Below are 22740 nucleotides of genomic sequence, written 5' to 3' on the forward strand. Positions count from 1 at the left end.
GAAACAAACAGGAACACTGAAACTGAAATTGAGCACTTATGCAAACCAAACTAATCAGGCTCTACCAAAATCTCTCTCCTATTGGCCTTAAAGTATCTTTCTCTTATTGTTATGCATAACCTTTCTTTGATGAAATGGAAAAGGTTGATTTTATTCTCAGTCCTGATGACTGAAGGGTATTCATATATATTTTGTTTTTACAAACAGACACCAGGTTGAGGAGAGAGAGCACAGAAAAGATAGCTTTGTTGATGTTTTTGGAACACTGATTAATTATGTGTGGCTGCTTTAGCTTGCACATCAACCCTGACATCTGATGCTTGGACCCCAGCTAACAATCTGATCATAGATGCCATCTGATTGGATCCTTTCTCAATAGACAAGGCAGGCTTGGATGAATATAATTGATTTCAGGATTCAATGAAAAGAGAGAATGAGAGATTGAATAGGGAGAAATCAACCCAACAAAGGAAGGGAAACCCAATACAAGATCTTATGTCGCCTTTGTGGTGTAGACAATTAGAGATCTCCACTGATAGGCTAAGGACTGGATGTCATTATAATGTGATGACTTTCAGCACTTGCAGGTGAAAACAAAGTTCCTCGATGAAAAGCAAGGCCAGGAGTCCTTCCTCTGGGTAAATTTCCATAGATAGGTCTATTCTTTCTGACTTGAGGTGAAGGAAGATGAGGTAAGTAGAGATGCAGTGCTGACAGGCTGGAGGATGAGCTGGGGGGAGGATGATTTTTTTCAAAGTCTATTGTTAAGAACCCCAAAAGATGGGTGAGATGTAATGTTCCCTGAAAGCTAAGTGCTTGGGTAGCCACCCAGGTGAGGTTCAAATGCCTCCCAGATAATTAGCAGAGCACCTACCGGGGCCCACAGTTGGCAGCATGCATTTCTACTGGTGATGCACATTCACATATACCTCAGTGTACATAACAAGATTTATCACACACACAAATAGGAAAAAAATATAGAGGGAACATCGATGGCATACCATATCCTCATTAGCAGAGTTCGCCGAGTGGTGGCGAGCCCCGCTCGCTAGTCGGGCGGTTCTGCGCTCTGTGCATGTGCAGATCACTCCGCGCCAGCTCTTCCAGAGTGTAATCTACTCGCCATGGATGAGTAGATTACACTATTTATTGAGCCCTGCTCATTAGTGTGCTCATCAATTAAATACATTTCTGTAAGGCTTGGCTTAGGTAACTTTGCTCCCACATCTTTTTGCTTATGTAAGCGAGAGAATGGTCCCGCTATTGTGAGGAACTTTCCTGGCTTTAATACTACCCTGGTGAAATGGACCAGCGAAAGGATCTGAGTCCCTGTTCCCACTTCTTTTACCCAAAGGCCTCCCTGACCCTGAGGTCTCCTCTTCCACTCTACTGAGTAGCAGAGTCCTCGAAATCCCAACAAGGCTGGGCCCGGCTTAATCCCCGACCTTGCAGTCACTTGGGGCAGGGGCTAGGGTGTCCCCACTCTGGGGTGCTCTCTTCACCCTGCATGCTTTCTTGACCCACTGATCATTACGTACAGTTCAAAGTGAATACAATTTACTAAACAACTCATTAAAAAGAAAAGAATAAGGAAAAAATGAGAAAGGTTAAAAGAAAACACAGGGTATGTCTACACTACCACTCTAGTTTGAACTAGGGTGGTAATGTAGTCAACCGGAGTTGCAAATGAAGCCCAGGATTTGAATTTCCCGGGCTTCATTTGCATGTTGCCGGGCGCCGCCATTTTTAAATATCCGCTAGTTCGGACTCCGTGCTCGCGGCTACACGCGGCCCGAACTACGTAGTTCGGATTAGGCTTCCTATTCCGAACTACCGGTACACCTCAGTAACGGTAGTTTGGAATAGGAAGCCTAATCCGAACTACCTAGTTCGTGCCGCGTGTAGCTGCGGGCACGGAGTCCGACCTAGCAGACATTTAAAAATGGCGGCGCCCAGCAACATGCAAATGAAGCCCAGGAAATTCAAATCCCAGGCTTCATTTGCAACTCCGGTTGCCTACATTACCCTAGTTCGAACTAGGGTGGTAGTGTAGACATACCCACATAGTCCCACTCTGTAGAATGGGGACATCACAAACAGCAGTTTGCAGAGCGTAAGGACAGTTCACAGTCTGTTCCTTATAGGTTCCAGGGCTCTTTCTCAGGCCCTGTCTGTGCTGCAAGGGGGGCTGCAGGTTGGACACACTTGCTCTGGCAGTGACCACATGGCCTCAGACTCTAGGTGGCAGGACCCCTCTCCCAGTTGGAGTTACAATCCCTCTCCAAGTCTGGCCTGCAGGGCCTCTTGGCTGGTGGTGTCTCCCTGCCCAGAGCTTCTTTTCTGCCTTTTGCTGGTCCCAGCTGCTCACCACACCCAGCTGCAGACTATGCTGTTTTACCAGCCTCCTGCTCCCGCTGCATTGCTTCTCTGATCCCTTTGGCTCTGGTCACTGCAGGTCTGCTCCTCAACACAGCTTGCTCTCCTTGCTGCTCTTCTCAGCTCTCTCCTCCTTTGACTCAGAGACCCAGAAAATCCCAGCTCACATGGAGAACGGGACGTGGCCTCCTAATTCCTTCATTGGTCTGTCCAACCTGTCAGTCAGGCTGAGCTGGAGTGTTGGCCTCTTTCAGGATACAGATACAAAAAACAGGATACAGATTATTGACATGTGCAATTAATTATTTCAACATGGTCTTCCATAGTTCAAGGCCAGAATGAATAGGTAACATAAGCCATGTCACAAAAGGTATGTCTACACTACAGCATTATTTAAAAATATCTAATTTCAAAATACTTATTTCGAAATATCTTATTTTGAAATAACACATCTACACACAAAATGCATTTCAAAATAGCTTTTTGCTATTTTGAAATAGTGCATCTACACTGATTGGATGCTGAATCACATTTAAGGCCATCCAGAACTGATTCCGGCAGGGCATCAGGTCAGAGGTTACCTTGTGGCCAGGGCAGCCAGCAGGGCACCCTGGGAAGGGATGGAGGCCCCCTATTTGGAAATTAGTGTCTACACAGTGCTTATTTCGAAATAGCAATTTTGAAATTGGCGCTATTCCTCGTGGAATGAGTTTTACCAATTTAGAAATAAGCCTTCCCTATTTTGAATTAATTTTGAAATAGCAGTTGGCTTGTGTAGACGCTAGGAAAGTTGTTTCGAAATAACGGAATAATGGCTGTTATTTCGAAATAACTTTGCTGTGAAGATATACCTGAAGATAAAATCAAATTTGGTTTTGTTGGGTCAACAGAGAGAGTGAATTACATAGTTGAGGCAGGGCCATTCTCTAAAAATGACCTTTAACCTACCACCTAAAGTTTGAATCAAGGGACAGGATGTTAGAAGAATTACTCCAGAGAGTCTTATCACCCACAGTGGTAGATGGGGGAGTAGCAGCCTCTAATACAGCTAGGAATCACCATTCTGGACTTTTAAATCTAGATCAACACTTTAAATATAACCCAGACGAGAAAAAGGAGCTAATTTATGGTTATTATTCTAACACGTGTGTCCAGCTGCCTTCAGATTCTGAAACAGTCCCAAATTATAAACCTCATCAACAAATGCAGGATAAATCCTTCAATAATGGAGGTGGATGTCATCCCTTCTTGCCCTTATGATACTTGCTTATAGCTGTTGGCATACACTTTATCAGGATTAAGCTTGAATCAAATCATTCTCATCCAAGCCCCTCTCAGTGCCAAATATTTTGGGTATGTCTACACACAAAAGTTGAATTAAGACACGCAACTTCAGCTACATTAATTGTGTAGATTAAGTTGAAATAACTTAATTTGGTTTTTGGTGCTGTCTACACAGCAGGAAGTTGAAGGAAGAACACTCACACTTCGACTTCCGTTACGCCTCTTGAAATGAGGACTACCATGAGTTGGAGTAAGAAGTCCTCCAGCTCAACATTATTCCAAAATAAAGGCTTGTAGTGTAGAGGCACACTATATTATTTCGGAATAACATCAGTTATTCTGAAATAACGCTGCTGTGTAGACATAGCCTAAGAAACTAAATAAACCACACCATCCAGGTTCAGTGAAAAGGAGAGAGAGATTTAAAAGTCATCAACATATTGATAGTGATGCAACCAAACACACCTCATTACCTGTCTTACTTGTCTCATACATGCAGGAAGATTAATAAAATGGGATATAATGGGGAATAACACTTGATGAACGTTAGTCATGTAACTCCATGTCTACTGGAAGTTGTTCAGATACTATAGTGATGAGCGTGATATGAGAATCTGAACTGAATAAAATGGGATGAAAGTTGCTGGGCAGGTAAGCTGTCTATCAGCAATACCTGGAACCTTCCAAAGATGGAGCCATTGTAGCATTATATAATGCTATAGGAATAGATGATTTAAGAAAAAAGTATGGGTTTGTTGTATTGAAGACTGCTTAAAGCAGTACAAGTTTGTGGTATCCGAGACTGCTGAAAGCAAAAGCTGTAATATGCTGGGAAAAGGAAGCCGAATTTTTTGAATTTCCTGCTTTTGAGTACAAGTTATATGGTGTGTGGGTTAAGAATTTTGGAGAATGTAGAAAGAATAAATAATACAGTTGAAGACTTCAGAACTGGTTCAAAGTATTCCATAGCCAACTCTCCAAATGTCAGACGCCATTAAAATGCTATGAGTCATGCAGAGGTTTAAAGTGAGAAGTGGCTTTGAGGTCTTACACAGCTTTTAACAACTGGAGCATAGATGAGATGGCTTATTTTTTTCCCTTCCTTTACCTGATGCCAAAAACATTTGAAACACAACTTGTCGGAAAATGATTCCTGTGCACACAAGTTACATCTCTGATGACCAGCCATGTGTCAGTGTCAAATATTTCAGTCTTGTCCTGAAGGGATAGATGTTTTCTTTTTATAGTACATCCACATTAACCAGTTGTTAGATTGTCCTTCTGAGCAATTGGTAAATGAAAGACTTTCTGATTTCTAGAAAGTATTATCAGTATATGATAGAGAGAAATCTAACTTAATTCTTCCTCTGTTATCTGCCACTGAAAATCATTATTATAGAGAAATGTGGTAGCCCCCCTATCCTTCAGGCTTTTAGAATAGTTACCATTCTGTTCCTTTTTATGACTCAGCTATTTGAAACATTCACATTTCAGGGTAATTTTTTTTTCTCTGGATTGGTCTCTGATTTTATTTCCAGGATAGATGATTTTTTTTCCTGTATGGTTTCAGCAATTTTTTCAGCTATGTGGCATAAGAAGAGCATGAGAAAGAGAAAAGAAATATATTTCTAATGATTTAAAAACAGCTAAGCTAATTAAAGGGAGGGTAGGGAGAAAGCGTGTAACAAATTCTTTTCCTTGAAAAAGCCCTCACTGAGGAAAAGTGTCTTTAAGTGTTCTGGTGAAAACTGGCTTGGAATTGACTGAGCATTTGAAAATAGCACTACATGGACAATACAGTTTTGAGTTTACTCTTAAAATCTTTCTAAATATTCAGAGTGAATATCTGCTGTGCCGAAGGCTCATATTCAGTTCTTTGGTTCCTGAATTACCACAGATTGGGTAGGACCCATTTAAAAATGTTTTAGTGGACCTGGTAGATAGATGCTTCTCAGCCACATCCTATGTACTGAATGAGGCAGGGTTCCTGTGGAAAAGAAAGCCTGTGATGATGTTATCAAAGCAGACATTGTAATACATATGTAAAAGAGAGCCATATTAAAATTACATGGCCTACTTTAATATTGGCATTACCCACATTTTGGGAATTTGTTTTGCAATTTTAGTAATGCTCTCTTAGCATAGTGTCTGTTTAAGGAAGATTATATGTGTAGTGCATAATTCACTGAATTCTATATTTAGCACAATGTAACATCACACTCTTTTCACAGCAACCTAAGAGACAAGAGAAGCATCCTGTAATATTCAGTAATGTTCTGTATATGCCAGTCATAGTCCATTAAAATCATTTATGTAGCTCCTGTCTTGTACATTGTACAAAAGCTTCAGGGGGATAGCCCAATTAATTTGTAATAGAAAAACTTAAAAAACAACAAATATTCTAGTAGCATTTTAAAGACTAACAAAACATGCAGATGGTATCATGAGCTTTCATGGGCAACATGTTTTGTTAGTCTTTAAAGTGCTACCAGGCTATTTGTTTTTCTTTTAAGTTTTTCCTAGTACATTGTATGTCACAGTTTGGAGGAACGATGGGAAATTTCTCTTGCTTTTTGATATATAGGGGGCAGATGTTAGAAGCTACTCAGCTGTTTGGGGTGTTGGAAGTAATTCTGGGAGAGCTGGATTAGTGGGCAGAGTTCAGGCAAGTGCAGTACATCATAAATACACTTGACCCAAGTATCTTTGCAATGTACTACATCCCTAATTAATGATATTGTGTATAATATGTATAATATATATTACAGCTGTACAATAGAAGATTAATAGATATTATATCTATTAGTATGTTACAAAATCAAATTAATTTGCAACATAGGTTGCACAAATATTTTTCCCAGACCTGAAACATTGCTGAGTTGTTAAATGTACCTAGTTTGTGATTCAGTCAGACTTTAATGTGATTATTAATACAGGCCAAATATCACTGCTATATTTTGTGATTACAGGCTGGATCTCCCTGGTTTGGCACCCTTGGGACTTGACCGGTCCCAAAGGAGGCAGTTTGCCGGACCAAGGGAGATTGCTGACAGACTCTGGGCTCTCCTAGGATTTGTCAACAAATCTCCAGGCTCCTGTGCTCTGGGCCACCTGGCTCCCAGCTCCTTGGCCAGCCCCAGAGCTCCAGGGGCTCCACTGCCCCAAGGCTGCCAGATGCAGCTGCTCTGCTGTTGCTGGGGCTCTGCTGTTCCACTGCCCTGCTGTGCCAGGGCTCTATGGCACCGGGATTCTGCGACCAAGCTCTTCCGGGCCTACACTGTCCCGGGGCTCCGCTGCTGCCCTGTCCTGGGGCTACCAGAGCTCTGCTATCCCGGGGCTGCCAGTGTTCCATTGCCTCAGAGCCTCTGGAGATCAGCTACTCCGGGCCCAGTGAAGCTCCATGGCCAGCCATGGGCCACTGGCACTCTGCTCCCTGAACCAGGGTTCTTCGGTGCAAGGACTCTCCAGTTCAACCTGTAGTTGTTATTTACTTCTGGTAACAAATATTTTCAAGAGGTTACATCCTAGCAGATCCTAAATGAGTCCTACTTTGCTAGTTTCTACATTCAGATCCAGTAATCTTTGCTGTGTACCTTGACAGAAAAACTACCCCTGAAGCATGTTGTATCTTGAGGTAACATAGTTTTCAGACATGTGCACTATTGTCTTAGTCATGCATGAAAATCTATTGACTTCAATGGGACTATGCACCTGAGTAAAGCAAGAAGGATTTATCTCAATTAATATTAAATATTTTTCAATGTGAGATTCCGTCAAGTTATTGTTTTTTGCTCTTGGTTCTTTGTCTCACACTCTTTATTAAAGTTTGTTTTAAATCTATTTTTTTTTATAATGGCTGCTGAGTAAAGTAAAACTTCATTGGAAGGGAATGTAGCAGAGTAGTTCATAAAACCACAAGAAGGTAGTTATAACTCACAAATGTTGTGGAAACAAAAAAGATTGCCCATGCTCATTTGTTTATACAGCTTTGTTTATCTAACAGTTTTTAGGTCCGTTTTTAGTAGACACTGTGGTAGACAGAACAAATGTAGTCTTCATTAAAGGCCTAAAGTAAGCCATAACAATGTGTGGTATGTAATTTTAAGACTACTGATCCTCCTGTTCTTTCTTCTGTTAATGAGGCTTACATTTTGACAGCTGTCTCTCTGGGAGATGCTTAGTTATGATGGCCAGTCAGGAAGCACTTTAGTTTCTGGAGTTTCTGTAGCTCTAGATCTTGATTTAAAAAATCAATCAGAAAAGTATTAATGAATTTTATTTTGCTGACTCATATATTTTTGATGTAACAACATCAATTGATTCAAACATAAATTGAATAAACATAGTCTGTTAGGGAAATTAAGATCAATCTTTGAGATCATTCATAGCAAATATATAGGAAAGAGCAGTAAAATGTCAAGGAGAAGATACTTTATTATCATTTTTTTCCTATCTTCTATAAAAATGAAACATTGATACCAGTGTTTCACTGAGGGCCATAAAGTTGTAATGGTGTAAAATTACTTTACTTAAATACATAGTCCCATTGAACTCACCTAATCTACTTTCATAGATGAGACTTACTGTGTGCTTGTCTGGAAAGTATGTAAGCAATAGGGAAATTAGACTGATATTTTCTGCACATGACAGAATTTGTTCATAATTTGACACTGATTAATAATTTGGGATGTGGTTTTTCCTAATGCAGTACAGGCAGTCCCCGAGTTAGGCGGATCCGACTTATGTTGGATCTGCAGTTACGAATGGGGCTTTTCTCTCCCCGGTGGGACGCCCAGATGCGCCGCGGTCCAGCCGCCCGCGTCCTCCGGGGCGAGAAAAGCTGCTCCGTGTCTCCCTGGTCTGCTGCGGGGGAGCCGCAGCTGTCCCGCTGCCGGCGTGCTCCGAGGCTTTGCTCCCTGTCTCCCTGGGAGACTGGACCGCGGGTGGCTGGACCGCGGCACATCTGGGCGTCCCACCGCTCCCGTCCTTCGGGGAGAGAAAAGCCCCGCTACCCGCGTCTCCCTGGTCTGCTGGGGGGGGGGCACAGCTAGTGCGCCCCCCCCCAGCAGACCAGGCTTTTCTTGCTGACGACGCCTGGGGTAGAGCAGCTAGGGTGCTGCTGGGTTGGTCCCGCAGCGCCTCTCCTCGGCGCTACTGGATCAATCCAGCAGCACCCCAGCTGCTCTGCCCCAGGCATCCCCAAGTCAGCCGCTGCTGAAACTGACCAGCGGCTGACTACAGGAAGCCCGAGGCAGAGTTGCTCTGCCCCTGCTTCCTGGAATCAGCCGCTGATCAGTTTCAGCAGCGGCTGACTTGGAGACACCTGGGGTAGAGCAGGTGGGGTGCTGATGGGTTGGTCCCCGCAGCGCTGAGGTGTGGAGCTGCGGGGACCTACCTGGCAGTGCCCCAGCTGCTCTGTCCCAGGCATCCAAATTCAGCCGCTGTTGAAACTGATCAGCGGCTGATTCCAGGAAGCCCAGGGCAGAGCAACTCTGCCTCGGGCTTCCTGTAGTCAGCCGCTGGTCAGTTTCAGCAGCGGCTGAATCTGGACGCCAGTTCCGACTTACATACAAATTCAACTTAAGAACAAACCTACAGTCCCTATCTTGTACGTAACCTGGGGACTGCCTGTATTGTGGCTGATCTAGATGATTAAATTCCATCTTTATTGTTAGGCTGTTTTGTTATCCATGGTAACTGAATGTTGGTTTGTGTTTATATGGTTGCAATTAAGTCTTAAAAACAAATCATTTGACACGTCAAAGCTTCATAACTTTTTCTAACAAGCAGTGATCCTTATAGCTTCATTCTGCTATATAGCTGGATAGCTGGAAATCCAGTTTATTTTTCTGTAGGCTAGGGTAATTGTGACATAGTTATGGTTTTTTGCTCAGAAATATGTGTTTCATTTTGCTATGAAGGATCATACAATATACAAAGTTCTCCTACTCAAAGCAATAGATGCACTCCAAATATAGGGATTACCATTTTGGCTTTTAAGAACTAGTCCCCCTTTTCGTTTACTTAAAGGATACTAGAGGAAATGCAAGGAAAACCAAGCTATGATGATTTTATTTTATAAGCCCCATTCCTGTTTCCTAAATATCAAATACAACTATTCCACTTTCCTTACGCAAATAATATTTAATACTAATGCTCATTATTATTTGTCCTCTCAAATTACAATTTACCAGGTCACTGAACCTTGATAATTACTTTTGTTATTTCTTTTACTTATTAGAACAAATTTCTGTAGGCCAAATACAGAGATTTTACTCCATAGCTTATCAGTTGTTATTTGAGGAAAATTTCACAGTAAAAGAACAACCTATGTAGAAAAAAGTCTTGGGTATTCTTTTGGGTGTACCTCCACCATCTCCATGGAAGATGCCAGTGGACCCATCCCACAAACCAGTAAATCCCTAGGAACTGAGCCTATCCTAGAAAGCTCTGTACTCTGGCAGACCACCATATGCAATCTTGGATCTCCCTGCTGGCTCTTCCAAATGCCACCTTGAAAAGTCCACTCAAGAGGGATAAGCAAGTAGAAGCTATCACAGTCTGTATCACTGTGTGCAGTTAGGAGAGGAGTTCTGGTTCTTCACCCACTTCCTCTTGCCATCTCCAAATGTGCAGTGCTGGATCCTACCCCCTCCTTTCTTTCCAGTCAAGTAGTTTCTGCAGGATTGGAGTTTGTAGGGGGGACATACCACAGAGGCAGAATTCTCCTCCTCTGCAATACAGGCCTCCTTTCCATGCACATGGGTGTTTGAAAGGGGACATGGGATCCTAAACAGCACTCCAAGATTTTGGCCTTGTGTGTTTGGGTCTATTACACGACTTATTTAATCCATAGGCAGCTCTTGTTATCTGTTTCATCAGTGGCATTGAGTCAACTGAAAAGATGACGTGTTTTTCACTTCCAACGAGGAAAGTATTCATGGACCATAAACAATATGTAGCTCCTCATTGATTTTCAGCCTAATAGTAAGTACAGCAATGTTTTGCTGTATTTTGCTCTTCAATTTGAAAATCTACTTGACTACCCCCATATGACCTGCCCAAGAAGTTTGATATCGATCAGTACTTAGCAAAACTGTCTACCCAGTAATAAAACACACATGGCTGGTCCTTTTCAGCTGAGTTGGGCTTGTGTGACTTGGTCTGTGGAGCTGCAAAATTATGGTATAGATATTCAGGCTTCTGATGGAGTTCAAATGCTAGGACCCTGCAAGAGAGGAGGGTCCCAAACCCCAGACTACACTCTGAGCCCAAACATGTACACTGAAATGTTATAGCCTTGTTGCCCAAGTCCATCAAGCCTGAGTCAGCTCACACAGACCAGCCCAAGGTTTTCAATTGCTGAGAAGACATACTCCAATGTGAAGAGAGCTTTTTGAACAGAGAACTTGCAAAAGCATTTTTTTAACTGACATCCTGTGACTCTCCATAGAGAAATTGAAAACCACAACAAAAGGCAGGTCCACTAGTTTTCACTGATCATCAGTGGCCAAGAAGGACATGTGACAGAAATGAAAAAACTAGACACTATACAGACAATCACCCATTATATTGCGTGGAATAATTGGTGAGCCAAAGCAGTTCTTTGTATTTGTGAGATCTCTCTGCCCCATATACAAACACTCCTTCTCTTATGCTTTCATAACCTGAAGCTTTCTTTATTCTACTTAATGATGTTTTACATTGTTTTGCTAATGCTATCTCTGATGGGACATGCCCTTATGTTGGGTGGGAGGAGGGTACAGAGCTGTTCTCGGTCTGTGTTGCCCTAATGAGGCATACCTGCAAGGGTAGAAAAGAGGGTAAACAATAGGCAATGGGACCTGGAAGGGTCTAGGGAGACTTGCCCTCTCCCGCAAATGGTGGAGAATGTGGGCAAATTATGCCTGATACAAAGGGCTTAAAAACAAAAACCTTAAGGAGGATAGAGTTCAGCTGCTCTGCTCAAGATGGAACCAGAAAGGTGGGTGGTAGAGATGCAGCAATAGCAGATTACTCAACAATAGGAGTTCCAACAGCAGTTGCTGCAGCAATGTATTGCCCAGTGGCATATTCAGACCACCCAACCACAACAGTAGCAGGAATTCCAAAAGGAAATGCTAAAGCAGATCATACCAGTCCTACATCTGCACGGAGTGCCAGGGGTGCATGCTTCCACTAAAGGGGTCCTTCTTCCTGTACCAGGAAAGCTTACTAAGATAGGACCAGAGAATGAATCTTTTTAATCACATTTGAGAAGGTGGCACTGGCATCTCAGTGTATCCTAAAACAATGTGCTCTTATCCTAACCCCATACCTGATGAGTCCCGGAAGAGTCACCAACTAATCTGGACTATGAACGTGTGAAGGATTATAAGCAAGAGAAGTCTGCCAGTTTGGACTACTTGGATATTTCAGTAAACCAGATACCAACAGTTTAGGGCTGACCTATGTAGTACAACAACTGGAGGGGTATTGTTGGAAGTGGCTCCACTCAGAGGAGTGATCAGTGATCCAACTAGCCAAAGCCATTGTGACAGAGCAATTTATAAAGATAGTCCCATCGAAGACAGGGAATGAAGACTATGGCATTATCCAGGGACACTATTAGAAGGAATCAGGTTAATGGAAGAATTTGCAGACACTGAGAGGTCACTCAAAACTGAGTCACTCGGACATCAGAAAGGCAAGAGTATCAGGAAAATGAGCCAGTATCAATAGAAGTCTCCCTTGTGGTGGAGACTGCACCTTAGGTTCAAAGCATCCCTAGGAGGACCAGGAGAATGAGCCCAAAGGCAACTTGGCCTATGGGACAGCCAGGTATCCTGGAGGGATGAAGTGGAGTCCTCAGATGAATGTCTGGTCACCACCTCACAGATGGATTCTCCCCAAAATAGTAAAAGGTCCAGAAAGATGCAGGGTCCTTGTGCATGACCTGATACATCCTAGTTATGAAATCAACTTAGAAATATAGGAATGTTTACTAGGGAGAATTTGATGAAGGCAGCAATCCTAAGAAGATCTAGTGCTGTCCCGTGAACTGAAAACATGACTATGGCTGGCACCCATGCTCTTCAACCCCAATTTTTCCAAGTAATTCATACTGCATACAGATGCTTTGAATATCAGTCTCAGCACAGTCCTCTCATAGGACTTTGGAGAAGAAGAACATCAATCCTATACCTACATAGGAAGACAATTAGATGATATCTTGCATTATTCCACACTAATGCTGATTTCTTGTCACCAGTGGTCAGGGATGGAGGTAACCTTCCCCTCTCTGAATGGCCTTCCTATCATGAGGTGTGGGGAGGGTTACGAGAAGGGACATGCACCCATGCTGGGAAGGATGAGACTAACAAGTTATTCTGAGCCTGTGACGTGCTAACAAGGTATATCTGCAAGGCTTGTTGAACCTGGAGGAGGGGCAGCTTAAAAGGGGAAACATATCACAGGAGTGGTGAACAGGAAGAAGGATATTCCACCCAGGGACAGAGACTAACAGAGTTTAGTTCAGCTGAGGAGAAGACAAGCTGGGGAATCAGGAAACACTGCTCCTGGAGTTGCCCTAGCTCTCAGTGAATCAATAGACTTCAAGAGACTAAACTGATAAAGTCAAACATCCAGAGTCTGTCTGAAAGACTGGCTCTCATTTCAGTCATCCCCCCCCGACCTGTTGCCAACTAGAGTAGAAGAGAGGGTAAACAATGGATAGTGGGACCTGGTGAAAGAGGGCCAATAAAGGCAGCTCTGCCTCCTCCCACATCCACCCCATTAGAGGCCTGGATACCTAAATCCTTGTCTATGCATTTAAGTCCCAGCCTCTGCAAGTTGCAGGAAGTTAAAGGGATGTGGAGAATGCTATTCCCCATTCAAATGCACTCATTTCCATATTTCTGAAGGTAGATTGCCTGTCATTTTTGGTTAGGTAAAAGGAATCCCTAAGAACCTGAAAGAAATTCTCAGTCATTTATTTATGCTGTGCATACATATGTATAATATGCAAACACCATGAACACAGTTCATTAGTAAGTGGGTGGGTGGCGGGAGAGTGTTATATCGTTAGGAGAAAGTGCTGTTTCACAGCATATAAAGTTGAGGCTGCAGAGATTGCTGACAGACTAGTGAAAAATGTTGGGAATAAAATGCCTGCATGAGGTGCATTTGTAGTATTGTTAACTCATGTCATGCCCTTAATGTTTGCCTCAGTAGCATCTACTGATCTGTCTGCTCAGTAGCTCTGTTTCATGCAGATGACAGACTGTCATATGAAGGCCTTATTTCTAGGTTTTGCTATTCATTTGCAGGATTTTTATTTTTGACAGAAGGTGCTTTTGAAGAATAGGAGTTTCAATCAAAAGTGAATCGCGGACTACGGAAAGAAACAGACTTCCAAAAATGATAATATGCACACAGAGTTTGTCACAATAGATCAGATGAGTAGTTCATCTAGACCAGTCTCTTATCTCTAGCAGTGTCAGATATTAGATACTTCAAAAGAAGGTTTCAGAAACCTCATAATGGAAAATTATGGAATAAGATGTCAATAAGGGAAATTATTTTTGTCATGGCAGGCAGTTTTCTGATGTTTTGGAAGAGTATTGTGATAACACTTATTAAAAATACTTCCCTGTTCCAGGCCATCAATATTGATGAGGTTCTTGAACTTGTCAGTGCTTAACATGCTTACAAATCCTCTGATCTGGCAATGTGCTCAATAGAGCCCTGCAAATCTGTGGATATCTGCTTTATATCCCTGGGTATCTGCATCTGCAGTTCTGGATACATATATTTGTGGCTCATTTTTGTGGATGTGGATGCAGATACAAATTTTATATCTAGAGCCCCGCTTTGCATATATCTACTTTGTATCTGTGGGTATCTGCATTCGTAGATGTGGATGCAGTAGTTATCTGCTGATCATTTTTGAAAATGTGGATGCAGATGTGGATATCATTTTTGTATTTAGGGAAAGAATTTTCTGTGCACAGCTGGATTCCCTCTGTTTCCATTTACTGTGGAGTAGAAGGCACAGAACACCTGTACTTTGTTTGTTGAAGGATTATGCCCAATGACTTTATGTCTGGACAATCGGATAATGCATCCACACTTGTCAAAAACAAAGCCTCTAAATATCTTTCTCAAATTTTTTATAAATATTTATTGCTTATGTTTTTATCAAAAGGCTTGAATTATGTACTTGTAATATAGGTTGAGCTTCTCTGGTCCGGGACTCTCTGGTCTGGCAACATCCATGCTTTAGCAGGACCACAGACGTTGCCGGATCAGAGAGCCCCTGGACTAGACATCCCCAGCTTGAGGAAGCAGAGTCCTGGCTCCCTGGGGCAGCCTCAGGGCTATAGAGTGGCCATGGAGCTCCACTGGGCCCAGATCAGCTGATCTCTGGTGGCCACTGAGTGGTGGAGCCCCAGAGCAGCGGAACAGTGAAGCCCCGGAGCAGTGGAGCCCTGGTGGTCCCAGGAGAGCAAAGCCCTGGTCGCCCTGGGACACAAGAGCTCCAACAGCCCCATTAACCCTGAGGCTGGCTAAGGAGCTGGGAGCCCAATGGCCCAGGGGCAGGGGAGCCTGGTGATTTGTTGACAGATTCCAGGAGAGCCAGGAGTCTGTGCAGCAGAGAGGCCAATCTCCCGTGGTCCAGTCAGGTCCCAAGGGTGACAGCCCAGAGAGGTCTAGATTGTTTTTCCAGGGAAAATAACTTGAATTTTGTACTTCTAATATTTCCAGTGTCAGTTGTTGCTTTCTAATCACTTGCTTTTGCATTTTTGGTTCCCTTGTTTTAAAATCCAGGAGGACATTTTTAAAAGCAATCTGGCCTTAAATTTAGACATCATATACAATAGTCAGATCATGGTCCCATTAAAATCAGTGGTAAAGCTATAGAAATTCAGTTGATGCCAGGGAATCTAGCTGGTAAAATGTCCAAGATATAAGTAAGCAATTCAGATAATTTGAAACATAGTTCTTTCCAGATGATTCTGCATTTAAAAAAAATCACTTTTTGAACGTAAATGCTATTTGTCAATTAGCCATTTGCAAAGATAGGGAAATCAGGGTTTTAAATTCTAGCTTCCATATTGTTCAAAAAAGCATAGAAAATGTATTCTTTCACCTTATAAAGTATAGCATTTAGTTCATGTTTGTATACAGCTGGCTCTGCTAAAAGGTGCTTTTATGTGGCTCTGAACTTGAAATTATTTTTTAATTGAATACATATTAATTTACATTAGGACAATACAAATGTTTGTGGATGTAAAACATTAAAAAAAAGAAGGAAATCCATCCATGTGGATAGTTACTGAGGTGTTACTGCAAGTCACTGATATAATTAAAAAACAAGATTTTTTTTATTCAATAGCTTAACTAAGAAATTAAACAAGCTGCTACACTCTGTTATTGTAGGTAAAATCTTGCTTTAACATTTTCACTGGCAGGATTTGAAAAAGGAAAACAATGTAGAGTGACACTGAGGAAAATACTAAAGTATTCCCACTGGTGTGTGTTCTTCATAGGAATCCTAAAGTTTTTTTTCAGTTATTTTTGTCTTTTTGAACGGTTGTGTGTAACTTCTGTTTTCATATTTAGTTACTCTTGTGTCTGCCAACATTGTAGTTAATAAAATTCTGAAATAATCACAATTAAATATGAGATTTTAAGCATGAAGCAGTGGTTTTATAGCAGATAATTGGGAAGATGAAAAGGCAAATGTACATAAAATGTTGACATCAAATTATATGAATCAAGGGCTTTTTAAGACTGTTACTATGTGCTTTGAATAAGCAGAGTGCCTGTTGCTTATCTAAGGGTATGTCTACACTACCCCGCTAGTTCGAACTAGCGGGGGTAATGTAGTCATCCACAGTTGCAAATGAAGCCCGGGATTTGAATTTCCCGGGCTTCATTTGCATAAAGCCGGCCGGCGCCATTTTTAAATGCCGGCTAGTTCGAACCCCGTGCCGCGCGGCTAGACGCGGCACGGACTAGCTACTTCGGATTAGGCTTCTAATCCGAACTAGCTGTATGCCACTAGCTGTACGTGGAATGAGGCATACAGCTAGTTCGGATTAGAATCCTAATCTGAACTAGCTAGTCCGTGCCGCGTCTAGCCGCGCGGCACGGGGTTTGAACTAGCCGGCATTTAAAAATGGCGCCGGCCGGCTTCATGCAAATGAAGCCCGGGAAATTCAAATCCCGGGCTTCATTTGCAACTGCGGATGACTACATTATCCCCGCTAGTTCGAACTAGAGGGGTAGTGTAGACATACCCTAATATATAAAGGAGAATGTTTGTAAGTTTGTGCACTAATAACTTGGACACTACTGCAACCAAACTTTGCATGGGATAACCTTTCATCCAGGAGAAGGTTTTAAGGTACTTTTGGACCCGATTGGGCCCGAGCTCAAGCTGTAAAAATAAAAAAGTAACCTGCCACGGTGCGCTGCAGGGGCTGCCCCGCCCACCCTCGGTCCCGTGCCCGCTGCCTGTGGCCCCCAGTGCTGTCTGGGACTCGCCCCCTCCCACCAGAGAGGTTACATAAGCGAACCTCTTTCCCCCCCTCATGTGCACAATTCGGGCACCCACCCTGCCCCCCACGGCACCTGCAGCCCTGGATGTGAGCTGGGGAACCCCTCCCACGTTTAACTTCCCCTCCACCTGGGATTGCCACCCCCCCCACTCCGGGGATGACACGGACCTATATTTTAATCCCTATAGAAATCAGTGCAACTTTTCTAGTATTCAAAAAAGATAATGGACAACTGTTTTTCTACATTTTGTTCCTCCAGTTTCCCGAGCAATGCCGGGTAACTCCAGCTAGTCTTTATATATATCCTCCTCTTAGATAGTCTAGCAAATAGTTCTGATGCTAAAAACATCTATTATGACATATAAAAACAACCAGAACTAGAATTCATTACTGGAGTTAGAGAGATTTTCCTGATCTTCAGATGACAGGTCTTCTCTTCTTCCATATTCATCTCCAACAAGCATGTACATTATTTTAATTGAATTATTTGAGCTCGCAGAAGTGTAATTCTTGTTAATTTCAGAGTTTTTAATGTCTGTCCCTACTTCACAAAAGGTCTGATCCAAATCCTGTAGAAATCAATGGACAGTCATTGACTTCAGTTGGCTTTGCAACAGGTCTAGTTTGCAGGTCCTAACAGGGGTGTGAGAACAAAGAGTATTATGGGAGTGCTGAGAACCACTGAACTAAACTGTTCACCCTGTATATGAAGAAAACCACTTTCAGACAGGGGCTGTGATAGGACCCCTAGCACCCCTAGTTCTAACATCTATGGGTCCTGATTCCTAAAGTGTATGTCAATATGAGCTCTCCATTATTATCACAGCAATATGGAAATCAATTTTTGTAATTCAGCCCCTAGCCCAGAAAAGAACCTAAGCCCATGCTTAGCTTTAAGCAAGTGAGTTGTTCCGTTGATATCTGGGAAAGAGTATGTGTTTAAACACATGTTTAAGTGCTATGCCGTGTTAGGGCTTCAGTGTCTGTAAGTTGCTGTAACTAAATGATTTTCTTTTCCTATGCTTTTATCCAAAGACCCACTATACAAAGCAGATGAAAAACAATGGATAAGATTTTGCAGGATGGAACAATGATAGTGGCTTTAATCCACTTTTCCATTTTGTCATTCCTATCCTGGGGGCTGTACGACCCCATACCTTGTCTGTGCTACCAAGTTTTGTCACCAAAAACTGCCATTTGGTGAAAAAAACAACGAGAGCGTACACACTTCAATGTGACTTTTGTTGGGGAAAACTCCCAGGTTCAGTGACAAAAAACTTCTACCCCACAAGAGATGTTTATCTTTTTCCTCCCTCTATTATCAGTGAAGAGGCAGTTTAGACACTGCTGTTCATTTTGTCGACAGGACTGGCTTCTGCCAGTAATCCACAATGCCGATTCTGATCCTTCTGCTCAGTGCCTTAATTTCTGCTGCCCTGCAAGCATGTGCCCCATCCCTTTCAGAGCACCAGAAAGAATCTGACACCCGAGTGAGCTGCCACATTTAGGGAACAAAGAGTAAATCTTCTGTTCTGAAATGCGTCTGTTCTGTCCTGCACAAGGAATAGAAACAGGGTGCTGGTGGGTGAGACTGTTGAGCAGCCTTAATATTCCTCAGTATGGAGAGCTGAGGAAGCTGTGGGAGACCTTGGAGGGAACTCCATGCACAGCAATCAGACCTACCTTCCCACAACACTGCACTGTGGGTTACATATTGACAGTGCATTGCTCACACTGTCAACAGTGGTGCCCCCAATGCAGACATGATCTCTTGAGAGAGGGAGAAAGTGTGAATGTCCTTTGGAGATTTTTGCTTTGTTGAATTTTGGATGTTGATATAATCGTTGTTGACAAAACTTGGTAGGGTAAACAAGGCCTCTGATTGACCTAGGAGCTTGCAAAGCTTTTCCAGCCTCCCCAGCCTGCCCTGTGTGTTAGAATCTCCACAGTACTGCCTGATGTACTCTGACACATTCCTCCTGTTCTCAGTTTTGCTCCTTAGCATGCCTCTATAATCAGTTCTTAGGCCAGGGGAGGTCTGCAGAAGGTAGCCTTATGAAGGCAGCCAGTACCTATGCTGGTGGAACTTTCTACCAGTTTTAACCAGGGACCTTTATGCTATTCAAAGCCTTTTTACCCAATATACAGAGGTCAAGGCAGTGATGAAGACCTCACCCAATAACGACTAAACAGTGGACAGGATTGTTACTGGGCTTATATTGTAACCTCAGTTTCTAAACAGAATTCGAACAGGGATTCAATGTAAAAACTGAGGGCATGATCTGGGCAATTTTTAAGGATATATTTAATATTAATATGCATATTTTTTTCTTTTTCAGAACAATGGCTCCCTGATTTGGTGCCAGAATCACAAACAGTGTTCAAAGGTATGTGTTTCTTTCACTCTGAAGCCTTCACTCTGACTTCTGGAAATGAAACTTGTCTTTGACTTTAAGAAACTTTGCTTCTGAAGGAGCTGATAGAGGTTTCATCTGAAAAACACCCTCTATAATAAAACATAGTCCTGTCATCTGTATAGACAGATAAAACATCCAGAGAGCAATGTCCTTTCTGTTGGAAATAGGAATAGGCCTGTGGCTATCAGAGGAAGTATGTCAATATATGCCAACTGAATATCTGACCCATATTTCCTGTTTGACACTATGTTGTAGAGAAGTGAATGAAGTAACCAAACTAGTTAAAGTGCACATAATTCTGAGGTACTCTAACATTAGACAGTTTATTCAGCTGGATGTTTAATATATAACATGGACTGAATTTCTTGGACAATTTTTTTTCCACAAATCACACTGGCTCTACTGTTGCCCTTTCTTAAGCTGACTCTTTGACCCCAAAATCTTAGGGAGTAAGTGAGCTGATAATAACCAACTGATTTTGCTATACAAGAGTTTTGCTAGGTTGCCTGTGGGAGAAGCAACAATGCTTCACCAATATTAGAGGGTTAAAGTGGAACTACAAGGTCCAGTTACTGACTGCTCTTTTCATAAGCACACGATGTTAGATGTCTCCATTTCCTGTATTAGTAATACACCTGATAACTGTGGGTAAAAGACTATAGACCCTAAATTCTCATAATGATATAAGCCTACAATAATTTAGGCATTGTATCATGTAGTAATCTATATTCACTGTTTATTCCCCAATAGATTTATTATAAATGGGATCAAAATCCAGTAGCATAATGGAATAGATAATTTACATTATTTAATTGGCATAGCTGAGTTTATTCTGTTTTATGAAATCCAGAATTCCCATACACAAAAAAAGCTTGTGGTTTACTGTTTTAAAGTAATTGGCTTAAATGCTGATGCTAATATTAGCGCTAGCAAATGGTTACCCTTCATAAATATTGTATCAATGTTTCCATTGTAAGGGTTTTAGATCGTGTAGGGTCTAATCCAGCTTCATTTGAAGACAAATGACATTTCTCTGATTGATGACTTTGGAGTATCAGTTCTTTATTGAGTATTCTATTACATAGAAATCAAAATACAACATAGAAAGATTATCAGTTTTATCAATGATAAAAATGCTATCTTTGTAAGTTATATTGGCTGCACATGAACAATGGCATGCTGGTATCAGAAGAATGAGTGAAAACTATTCCTACTATCTCTGCTCAATTTCATACTCAGCCATCCTGAAATCTCAAGGAAACAGGTTCTTCTTGTTATACTGTTACCGAAAAAAACCTCATTGCCCATAAAAGAGGTTCATTCAGACATGTGATACATCATAATTAAATCACCTCCTTAAGAATATGCAGGGACTTTCACATCCTTTCAATGAACTCGGTGTCGCTTTCCCTTTTTTTTACTGAGGCTGATACTGTACCTCTGTGAATCTCTGAAAGAAACTCAATGAATGGCTTTTGTCAGTATGAAAAAAGAAGGAAACAAACAAAAATGTGGCCCAACTTCTAAAGCAGGGCAGAGGTTAAATGAACATCCATTTGAGTCACTGCCAAGTACATAGAAGCTATGCATATATATCTTATCTAGCATCAATTTTAGGGCAACCTTTATATTGAATTACTGTTTTGAGAGGAAAGAAAGACTGAATGTTCCAAATTAAGATTACTCCCCTCCTCAAAAGAGCTGAAAACATGGACATTATTGAGATTTTGTATAGCTGAATGTCTAGAGTGCACATGATAGCTTGTCTTATTGTTCCATAACTGGGTAGGATAGTAACATAAATATTTTGCATAGCAATAATTCATAACAATAATTTTGCCATTTATAAGGAAAATAAGTAGATATGTATCAAAATGTATTCTTAGTGGTTTTGATTCAATGGAAAATGTGATTTTCCAGAAGGTTTTTACAGCAGGATTTATCCCTATCATATTTTTAAATGTATTATTAAATAAAGTGGGTTGCATAAGAGCTGAGATTGCAAAGCAGTACAGAGGATTTTGCCCGGCAACTTTTATCTATAACTCCTCCTCTGCTCTGGTCATCTCAACCACAGATATGAAAGTCCCTGCATATTCTTAAGGAGTAATCTTAATCTCAGAACAAAATTTTTAAAGGGCACTACCCAACTTTTACAAAATGTCTAAAGATTTTTTTCCTCCAGTCCTTATGGACTCAGTTTTGTTGAGCAAATAATTATAGATCCAAGTGATGGCAATAGATGTTACCTTTAACCTTGTTAACAAATGCACTCAGTTAATCATTGAGGTGATGTCATTTGCCACTACAATTATTTACATCTAATATATGACAGAAATTTGTCAAGAAATCAAGTCAGTAGAGACAGTGTGGTTAATTCATTGATCTATTTTTACATTCCATTATTTAAATTAGTAATTTTTTCCTCAAATCTGTTGACAGTTTTAGTGGAAAAGGAAATTTGGTAGTAAAAATAACAGATTTGAAAGGCCTTGGCATGATCACACATGTCCCTTGTGTTTTATATGTGTGCACTCTTTACTACCTAGATGGTTTACACTTAATATTTCACTTACATTTCCTAACTACTTAAAATCCATTATATAGAGAGAAAAATAGGAGAGAGATGAGGCCAGTTAGGTCCACCACTTTGTCTCCCACCCAGGATTGTTCCTTTATTTTTTTTCTAGAGCTTTTGCCATCATTGTCTCCTATGGCAAAACCTACATGTGGGAACTTTGGGGAAGAAAATCCCATCCCCATCACTCTATCAAGGGGGGAACTTAAGTTTTCTCGTAATCAAAAAAGCCATAGATCTCTGTTTTGGCTTTTGGTTGTCCTAGGATTTGCCCCATACATCTCTTCTGAATTCTTTTAAGTAATAGCATGTCACAGATGAAGACTGATTTCTAAGCCTTCCTAAAGGTTTTAGTACATATATATTATCTACATAAAAATTCAGCTTATTGCCATCGGGAGGAATTATTGTATATACTTTTAATATGTCTGTTTTTCTTTTTATGGAATCTCTTTTTAAGTCCAACACATACACAGTAATTAATAAAGGCCTGAACTTTCTCCCACTGAAGTCAGTGGGAGTTTTTTCATTAATTTTCATG

General features: G+C 41.5%; 1 protein-coding gene across 3 annotated transcripts in view; it reads left to right on the forward strand.

Moving 5' to 3' along the window:
• The window catches only part of ANOS1 (anosmin 1), a 197014-nt gene that overhangs the window by 14012 nt on the left and 160262 nt on the right, over positions 1-22740 (forward strand). For all 3 annotated transcript variants that reach the window (XM_075915284.1, XM_075915293.1, XM_075915303.1), the window contains exon 2: positions 19544-19591. In XM_075915284.1, coding sequence (XP_075771399.1) covers positions 19544-19591 — 48 coding nt within the window. The remainder of the gene's footprint in view (positions 1-19543; positions 19592-22740) is intronic.

This window comes from Pelodiscus sinensis, chromosome 1 (assembly GCF_049634645.1).
Source record: "Pelodiscus sinensis isolate JC-2024 chromosome 1, ASM4963464v1, whole genome shotgun sequence".
Classification (NCBI taxonomy): Eukaryota; Metazoa; Chordata; order Testudines; family Trionychidae; genus Pelodiscus; species Pelodiscus sinensis.